The sequence below is a fragment of the Bufo gargarizans genome, chromosome 2, assembly GCF_014858855.1.
Source record: "Bufo gargarizans isolate SCDJY-AF-19 chromosome 2, ASM1485885v1, whole genome shotgun sequence".
In the NCBI taxonomy this organism is placed as follows: domain Eukaryota; kingdom Metazoa; phylum Chordata; class Amphibia; order Anura; family Bufonidae; genus Bufo; species Bufo gargarizans.
In genome coordinates, this window is record NC_058081.1 from 275,049,312 (window position 1) to 275,059,050 (window position 9,739).

The 9,739-nt window shown below is 41.3% G+C and overlaps 1 protein-coding gene across 1 annotated transcript; it reads left to right on the forward strand.

Moving 5' to 3' along the window:
- The first annotated feature begins 6,876 nt into the window (after nt 1-6,876).
- LOC122925660 (leucine-rich repeat extensin-like protein 5) lies at nt 6,877-8,805 on the forward strand. The gene is made up of 2 exons (XM_044277011.1): nt 6,877-6,952; nt 8,041-8,805. The coding sequence occupies exons 1-2, from the start codon at nt 6,903-6,905 to the stop codon at nt 8,747-8,749; spliced, it is 759 nt and encodes a 252-aa protein (XP_044132946.1). The 5' UTR covers nt 6,877-6,902; the 3' UTR covers nt 8,750-8,805.
- The last annotated feature ends 934 nt before the right edge of the window (nt 8,806-9,739 follow it).

A 9,739-nucleotide genomic window follows, 5' to 3' on the forward strand; every position in this document is an offset into this window, starting at 1 on the left:
CGCTTGAAATGGCAACTATTTATTCAGAGTGGAGATTTAACTAGCTCCCATAGAGAAGTTGGTCCTAGAGGTCAAAGTTCAGGTCATAAGTGAGGCAATGTCTGGATGATTGCATTGCTTCCACTGGTACTATAATGGCTAGGTCATGGATTAATACAGGAATGCATTTTTCTGTAAGCTAAAACACTTTTAAGCTTTACAAAGGCTGACATTCACCCCAAAATTTACAAAACACCCCAGATAATCAGCAGCATCAAAAGGTCTTAACATTTTTTCTTTGTCGCCCTGTCAGATAATAATAGATCATTTAGTTTTTGTCTGGGATTTGATGAAAATCGACCTTGAAGTGTTGTGCTGCAATAGGCAACAATGTCGTACATACTGTGTCCTATTAAATTGTTTCAAGCCCAGTAACATGTACGGAGCTTTGAAGGGAGTTCAAACAGGAGAGGCTGTATAGAGAGCAGTTTATAACAATCTGTTGTTGCTTTTCACACATGCTGGGAATCCGCAGCTTTTTCTACATGATGGATAAATAGCAGGAATGATACAAATATCAGTAGTGAATTAACTCCTCGCACTAAATGCAATCTCTAAAATTACTGGGAAATTCAGTGCCATTTTAATTTATGATATGTGGGCAGTAAGTAATGATACTTTTATATCATTTTATTTTTGCATTACATTGAAGATCCATATTTTATTAAAATTGACTATGTAGTAAAAATTTAAGTTGCTTTAAAAGAAATGTTCACCAAACCTCGTAGACACATGAATGTTTTGGGTTCAAAATCACATGAGCTAATAGATTTTAATTTGACCCGAAGTTTTGGTGATTTAGTTCGAGAGAATTTCTCAAAATGGTGTCAGCTATTTTTCAGATCAGAAGACAGGAAGGATGAAGAAGGAGGATGATATGACCCAGGAGGTGTCTTTGTATATACACTGTAGGGATTGTGTACTTGTGGTGGGGTCGGCAATGACAAACTCTTAGACTTCAAGGGTCAAAAGTCAAATAAGTGATTTATTTTTCATCCAGCGCAACACAATACAGGGCATCCAAGCTAACCGTCACAGCTAGAGATGAGTGAATTGAATCCCACAAAATTGAATTCGATCCGAATTTCAGGATAAATTCGATTCGCCTAGAAGGCGAATTTCCTCTCGCTTCGTGTCAGCGAATCGATTTAACCTAAAATAGTATAAAAAAACAAAAAATTCAAACTTACCTCCACCATTTGCTTGCGATGGGCCACCAGCCTCCTTCTTGCTTGAAGATCTCAGCCAAAATCCTGTGCGGCGCATTTGAGGGGTACAATGACGGGGCGGCACTATCGCAGCTCCCTGTCATTGCACCCACTACTTGCAAAAAAATGTGCTTTGTGACAAAGTAATTCGTCATGAAGCAAATTTGTTTGTGAAATTCGGCTAATCAGCCTAATCAAACTTTAAAGAAATTCGCTCATCTCTGGTCACCGCAAATTAAGCATAACACAAAATATAAAATAAACGACTTCCTGTCTGGGCACTAACTACGGGGAACTTCTATCTCACCTATACCTTCAGCATGTCAGGGGTCTGGCTTTGCACAGCCACGATGGTCTGACACTGACTGAGGCTCTGAGGCCTCTATTTATTCCCCAGTAATGAGCAGCCAATCCTGGGATCTCCTCAAGCTATGGAAAAGTTCTGTAGTGGAAGGGAGGGAGTGAGAAATCTCACTACAGCCTACATGCAATTCCATTAGAAGTCAGCCTGAGAATTCTTAAACAACCTGTCTGAGCAAACTATGCTTTAATGAGACAACATAGCTTTCTGTATTTCATTTATCTCGTTCAGCTGAGCTGGGTGAAATATACACTCCTTCCAGCACTTTTTGTTACAACACCTTCAGGCATTTGCACTAAAAAAGCAAAAATATTTTAACTATTAAAAAAAGTTAAAAAAAACCTACAGTGAAATGCATTTTTAAACCGGCACATTTTCACATACTGTATGTGAGGGAATGTGGTCGGGTGGGTGCAGGAGCTGCGGCTGCCCAATCAGCAGCACAGACCCGAGTGTTACTGACGGCCGAGCCCCAGCTATATCCACTGTCTTCGCTGAAAACTATAATGCCGGTGGATTAACCCTTCACATGCTGCAGTCAATGATGACCACGGTACATGCAGGGTTTACACAGGGAGGGGGCTCCCTCTGACTCCCTCGGCCCCCCACACTGCAGGGACAGGGGGCCGATGGTTGCTATGGCAGCCCCGATGCCTTTCACAGGACTGTTGCCTTTAACAAACAAAGGAGGCTGCCATCTACAGAAGCCTAGGAGATCCAGCCCACAGACTAAGTCTCCAAGTCAACTGTCAGTGTGCTACACTGACCAATGCTGTACAACACATTATGTATTGTACTGCATTGAAACAGGAATCAAACCCTGAAAGTCTCACAGTGGGACAAAAATTAAAAGTTAAAATAAAAAGTAATTGATTTTAATAATAAAAAATTTAAAGTTTCAAGTAAAAAAATTACCTTTCATCCTATAAAATCATGTACAATAAAAAAATTAAAATCATACATATTAGGTATTGCAGCGCCCGTAACGACTGGCTCTATAAAATATATGATTGACTCCGTTAGGTGAAAGTCGCTAAAAAACAAAAATATAAACTGTGCCAAAATAGTCATTTTTTTGTCACCTTGCCTCGCGAAAAGCATAATAGCAAGCGATCAAAGTTGTATGCACCCTAAAATGGTTCCAAGAAATAAGCCGCCACATAAGACAATCACCATAAAATAAAATAAAATATGGCTTTTAGAAAATGACAGGATTTTTTCTTTTCAAAAATGCTTTGACTATGAAAAACTTAACAAAAATAAAAAATAACCATATTAGGTATCTCTGTGTCTCAAAAAAAGTCACACAATCTAGTTACTCAGGTGAACACTGTTAAAAATAAATAAAAACTGTGCCAAAGTGGCAATTTTTTGGTCAGCTTGCCCCCCTAAAAGTGTAATATTGAATGATCAAAACATCTATAAAGTATCTACCCAAAAATGAGTTCCTACATTTGACGATCTGCAGAAAAATAAAAGAAATAGCTTTCAGAAAATGGAGACACAAAAATATTTTTTTTCAAAATTCTTTTATTGGATAAAACTTAAATAAGTTAAAATAAAAATAGACATATTAGGTATTGCTGCCTCCATAATGACCTGCTCTATAAAAATATAACATGATCTACCCACTTAGATGAATACTCCTAAAAAAACAAACTGTGCCAATAGAGGCATTTTTTAATCACCTTTCCCCAAAAAAGTGTAATATTGAATGATTAAAAAATCATATGTATCCGAAAATGGTACCAATAAAAACATTAATGAGCCCCTACACAAGACAGAAGAATAAAAGAAACATGATCCATCCTGCCACGAGAACTCTGTAAAAAACTAAAAATTAAAATAGTTTAAAAACAGACATTTTGTGGTTACCTTGCATCACAAAAACCTTAATATCGAGAGATCAAAAATCATATGTACCCAAAATAACACCAATAAAACTGTCACCTTATCCAGTAGATTTCAAAATGGGGTCACTTTTTGGAAGTTTCTACTGTAGGGGTGCATTAGTAGGTCTTCAAATGCAACACGGCAACTTAAAATTAACCATGTGAAATCTGTCATCCAAAATCCATATGGTGCTCCTTCCCTTCCGCACTATGCCATCTGCCCATACAGCAGTTTACAACCACATATGGGGTGTTTCTGTAAACTGCAGAATCAGAGTAATATTTTAATTTTATTTTTTGCTGTTATCCCTTGCTGTGTTACAGGGGAAAAAAATTATAAAAATTTAAAATCAGCAAAATAAGTAAAATTTTGAAATTTCACCTCCATATTCCTTTAATTCAAATGGAACCCATAAAGGGTTAACAAAGTTTGAAAAATCAGTTTTGAATAATTTGATGGGAGTAGATTCTCAAATGGAGTAATTTATTGGTGATTTCTACTATGGAAGCCCCTCAAAATGACTTCATTACTGAATTAGTACTAAAAAGTTTGTAAATTTTCTTTACCTTTTTCAAAATTGCTTTTAAAGAGGACCTTTCATGGGTCCAAACATTGTAAGATTACTATATGGACATGTAGAGCGGCACCCAGGGATCTCACTGCACTTACTATTATGCCTGGGCACCGCTCCGTTCGCCCGCTGTGGCCCCGTTTCCTTCTTCCGTGCTGTATGGTAATTGCTACTATCGGTTCATCTTGGGTGTAGATCTGTCCAATCGCAGCGCAGAGCTCACAGCCAGAAGGAAGGAAGAAGGAACGCCCAGAGAGAAACAGGGCAGACTCCTCCCTGGTTAAACACAGCAGCCTGTTTTAAAACTTATCTGTTTAGGGACAAACAACACACCACGCAGGAGCTTTGGACGGGCCTTGAACAACAGACCGATGAGTGGTTGGTGCCAGTGAGCCTCAAGCCTGGCCCGGTGGTGTGCGATAATGAACAAAATCTTGTAGCAGCTCTGGGACTAGCCGGTTTGTCACACATCCCCTGGAGCATATGCTGAATTTGGTGGTGCAGAGGTTCCTTAAAAATTACTCAGATATGTTAGAGTTTATGCATAAAACGCGGGCTATCTGTGCGTGCTTTTGGCGTTCTTACCTTGTGCTGCTTGACTGTCAGCGCTGCAGCATAACTTCGACCTTCCCGCTCACCGCTTCATATGCGACGTGCCCTCAAGGTGGAACTCCACCTTGCACATGCTGGCCAGACTGTGCAAGCAGCAGCAGGTTTAGTGGAGTTTCAGCTGCAGCACGCACGGGTGAGTCGCTCTGCAGAACATTTCACCACTAATGACTGGGCCTCCATGCGAGAGCTGTGTTCCTTGTTGTGCTGTTTTGAGTACTTCACCAACATGGCCAGTGCCGATAACGCCGATCTCATCGTTAGGCCCCTTTCACACGAGCGAGTTTTCCGCGCGGATGCGTTGCGGGAGGTGAACGCACAGCACCCGCACTGAATCCTGACCCATTCATTTCTATGGGGCTGTGCACATGAGCGGTGATTTTCACGCATCACTTGTGCGTTGCGTGAAAATCGCAGCATGCTCCTCTTTGTGCGTTTTCCACGCAAAGCAGGCCCCATAGGAATGAATGGGGCTGCGTGAAAATCGTAGTGCATCCGGATGTCATGCGTTGCGTTGCGTTTTAAACGCAAGTAACTTAGCAACCCAGAATGGATTTCAGACAGGAAGTTGAGTTGCTCAGTGTGTGACTGAAGGCAGCACATGAGGCAGGAGTTTTGTAGTTTGCTCAGCACACACTTCCATCCCTTGCGGAGCTTTGGATTTTCTTTGCTAACATGCCAAAGACACCACGGCCAATGGATGTTGGTAGGCTGATAGTACTTGTGCAAGATAGGCCATGCATCTGGGATACGCGCAGTGATGACTACCACGATCGGTATAAAAAAGATCAGGCCTGGGTGGAAATTAGCAAGGAGCTGTTTGAATCCATCTGGGAAAAAACCCATGGCAAAAGCCGGCAGAATTTGGGTAAGTAGGCAATGTATACCTGTGTGATCCTTGCTGTCCTCCCTAGCATAACACGTGTCGTCTTTTAATCTTCACTAGCATAGCACATGTCGTCTTTAATCCTCCCTAGCATAGCACATGTCGTCTTTAATCCTCCCTAGCATAGCACATGTCGTCTTTAATCCTCCCTAGCATAGCACATGTCGTCTTTAATCCTCCCTAGCATAGCACATGTAGTTTTTAATCCTCCCTAGCATAGCACATGTAGTCTTTAATCCTCACTAGCATAGCACATGTAATCTTTAATCCTCCCTAGCATAGCACATGTAATCTTTAATCCTCCCTAGCATAGCACATGTAGTCTTTAATCCTCACTAGCATAGCACATGTAATCTTTAATCCTCCCTAGCAGGGACGTGCACAGATATTTGGAAGGGCAGGGGCTTTTAAAGTTCTTAAATACAAAAAAAAACCTTTTTGGGTTTAACCGTACATATTATGGAAAAATGATGTCATTACCAGACTCTACAGAGTCAAATATGCAAAGAGACCAAGCACTACAACCCCCAGTATGCAAAGGGACAAAGCACTACAACTATTGTTCCTTGGCATACTTGTTTTGTTTTAAGGACTTGAAATTATATACAATATATTAACCAGGGCAGCCACTGAGAGCAGACAGGCAATAAAGGAACTTAGGCAGCAGACGGAGTCATACAGGCCGGCGCTTGCTCCCCTGCATTAATCCCGCTTGGGGGGGAGGGGGGGGGGGTGACGTGTCGTTGCAGACATGCATCATGCATGTCTGTCACCCAGGCAGCCCCTGTGCTAGCCTTTAAAAGACCCTGTCACCCTGATCCTGCACTAGTGAGCGTGCGGACTGGTGAATAAATTGTGCTAAAGGCCCCATGCACACGGCCGTGTTTCACAGCCGTGTGTGGGCCGTGGAACCGCGGCCTGGATCCCTCCTGAGAGCAGGAGCGCACGGCGTCACTGGTTGCTATGACGCCGTGCGCTCCTGCTCTCAGGAGGGATCCAGGCCGCGGTTCCACGGCCCGCACACGGCCGTGAACAACGGCCGTGTGCATGGGGCCTTACCTGAAGGAATGGATGTAGGCATTAAAAGAGGCAGGGGCTCAAGCCCCCTTATCGAGCAGTATGTGTGCACGTCCCTGCTCCTTTTAGCATAGCACATGTATGTCATATGTTATAATTTGTCGGACTGTTTCTTTTGGTTAATAAAATTATATTTATTTGATTTATTTTAAAGTGGACGATGTCAAGAATCGTTGGCGGAGTTGCAGGGACCAATTCCGCAAGGAAATGCTGCTACATGCAAGGAGCGGGTCCGGGGCCAGCAAGAAAAGGCCATACATGTTCAAAAACCAGCTGATGTTTCTTCGTGAGGTCATGGAGCTGCGTCCGTAAGTTTATTTGACTCAATGACCATTAGATATTTATATCCATATACACTGTTTGTAGACTATGTAATTAAAGGGGTATTCCCATCTTAACACAATGAGGGCATATCACTAGGATATGCCACCATTGTCTGATAGCAGCTATATCAAGAACACGCCCATCTACCTGGGACTTCTGAGCAGAGTAGGTTTGTAGCTGGTTCCTCCACTGCCCTGAATATTGTAGGCTTTAATAAAACTAACTACAAAGTTAGGCAGTCTATTTATTGTTAATATAGTTTTAATGGATCCATCTGTGAAAGCCACCTTAAAACGCCTGGTAGATTGGGCCGACACGTATGTGTGCTAAGAGCTTAAATTACTCATTTTTAGTCGTTATTGGATCACTTTTATCTAGAATGACCCCCATTTCTTTCATCAATAGTTTGTATATCTATAACGGTGTGCAGCCATATATTTTTTGATTATGTTTGTTTCATGGTTATGCACCTGTGATTAGGAAGGTTCTACTCTAAATTTACGTGCTATATCACTAACTAACATAGCGGGGATGGCTGTGGCTGGAGGAGGGCAGATTTGCCAGGGTACCTCCACCACCCAGCGCAAATTCCCCACTCTCCCATATAAATGAATGTACGTCAGCTGCACATGCGCAGTGCACTCTCCTTCAGTTTTGGCTATCCCTTCTCGCTATAGGTGCTGGTTCCATTGGTGTGACCCACACCTTTAAGACAATGGGGACATATCTGAGCAATTTGCCTCTGTTTTCTGAGATTAAAAAAACACTTTAATGTTATATATGTATTTCCAAAAATCAGGTAAAATAGACATATTTGTAAACCAAAACCAACTTGAAAATTGTCTCCTTTTCCATGATGACATTGGCTTTAACAACATGACAAGTGGTTTTTCAATGGTGTTTAGGGGCAGCGATGACACTTCTAATCTCCAAAATTTAATATGTTCTGTAGGTCAGGTAGTACTATGTTCTATAAACTAAATGGATGATTATTTTAATATGTGCCGTGAATAGTAATACAAGAAAAAACACTTCATCTTCTAAATTTTTAATTATTTTATTCTTTTTAAAGGACAGAGGACAACCTACCAGAAGAAGAGGCGGAGTCTGCACCGCAGATGTCCAGTGCATGTGAGGAAGAGACTCCCTCTGGTCCATCACAGGTGGACACAGCACCAGGACAAAGCACTGCACCATCCAGACCACCACCTGTTTCTGGAGCAGATTCCCCCCCCATGCCTTTGTCTCTTCCAAGCAGGCCCAGACGACGGGCAACCACTCCTGCCGATACTAATGTTAATCTGCAGGTGCTGGATTATTTATCCAGAGCCCGGCATGAGGATGAGTTCGACCATTATGTGCGTAGTATGGGCTCATATTTGCGCAGGCTGCCTCCAGAACGAGTTTTGCGCACCAAAGCTGCTCTAAATATAGTTTTGGATGCAGCCACTCCCCCCAATGACCCACATATCGTTTTTGAGGGCCTTGAAAATTGGCGGCTCCATGGGAACTTGTATGGCCCCCAACCGATGCCAGTTTCCCAGCACTCCCAGCCTTCGCTGCCGGCTCCGCCTCCAATGCAACCGCCAAGGGGACATTATGGGCCACCTCCTCGCCCATATGGGCAACATTATCAGGTAGATTCTGCATATGGGCAGTCTGCACCCATCACTTCGCAGCCTGGATCATCGCAGTACTCTGGCCCCCCTTCCCAACCACCCTACCCTATGCCACAGTATCAGGCCCCACCATCACCATCTACACATTATACCAATTTATAAAAGTTATGTTATTTTTAATTTCTGTATGAAAAGAATTTTATTTTGAGAAAAGTCAAGATGACTCTGAAGTTTATGTTCAAATAAACAGAGTTTTATTTCACCAATTTATATTGTTACTTATCTTTATTAAAGACATAGCATATTTATATATCAGCAACACATACACAACATTATTAATAGTGTACTCTATAGTGTTGTATTGTTTTTTAAGGAAGTCTAATACTATAGTACTGACAATATATGGTATTGGAAGATATATACTGCATAGTAATATACTATACAGTTATCTTAGCCAAAAACAGTTAAACGATATATATATATATATATATATATATATATATACACATTGTGTTGATTGTTTGCTCAATAACAGTACCCAGACTATTTTAAATGTATATTTCTTTTTTTTTTATTTTGGGAATGACTTTTTTCAACAGATTTTTATTTAGATTATACATATATACATAACATGGTCTCCAGAATTTATTGTCCTTTTATTTAGACACACAATAGAAAACACAATACAGATGGAGTTATGTGCCATGAAACATGTTTCCGCGATTTTGGTGGGACCTCTAAATGCAGCGAAATCAAACTTTATTAACTGATGATGGGAAAGCATGCATACATGTGTTTGGAAATTTGCAACATGTGACGGAATGAGGTATTAGTACATATTTCACATACTGTGTTTTCTACAGTGTATTATGAAGCAAAATATGTAAGCTCGCAACCCACGTCAAGGGTCCTCATTATCTTGCGAGTCCCTAACTACTAAAAACAAAAGCTAACTAAAAGATATCCATCCAGGTAAAAATCAGCCAAAAAGTGAAAAAAAAAAAAACCTATGAGTCTCGGTCTACTGGTGAAAAGGTAAAGAACCTATTGGGGACATAAAATAATCAGAAAATAACTCCCGCACTCTCAGTCCAGCAGATCCAGATCCTCCGAGTCGTAAAGGGTCTCTTCCTGATGGCGGACTGTAGACTT

Excerpts from the sequence above, each read along its gene's own strand:
- LOC122925660 (XM_044277011.1), top strand. The coding sequence starts at position 6,903 with ATGTTCAAAAACCAGCTGATGTTTCTTCGTGAGGTCATGGAGCTGCGT. Across the intron at positions 6,953-8,040 it reads GAGGTCATGGAGCTGCGTCC|GACAGAGGACAACCTACCAG; the intron begins GTAAGTTTATTT and ends TTCTTTTTAAAG.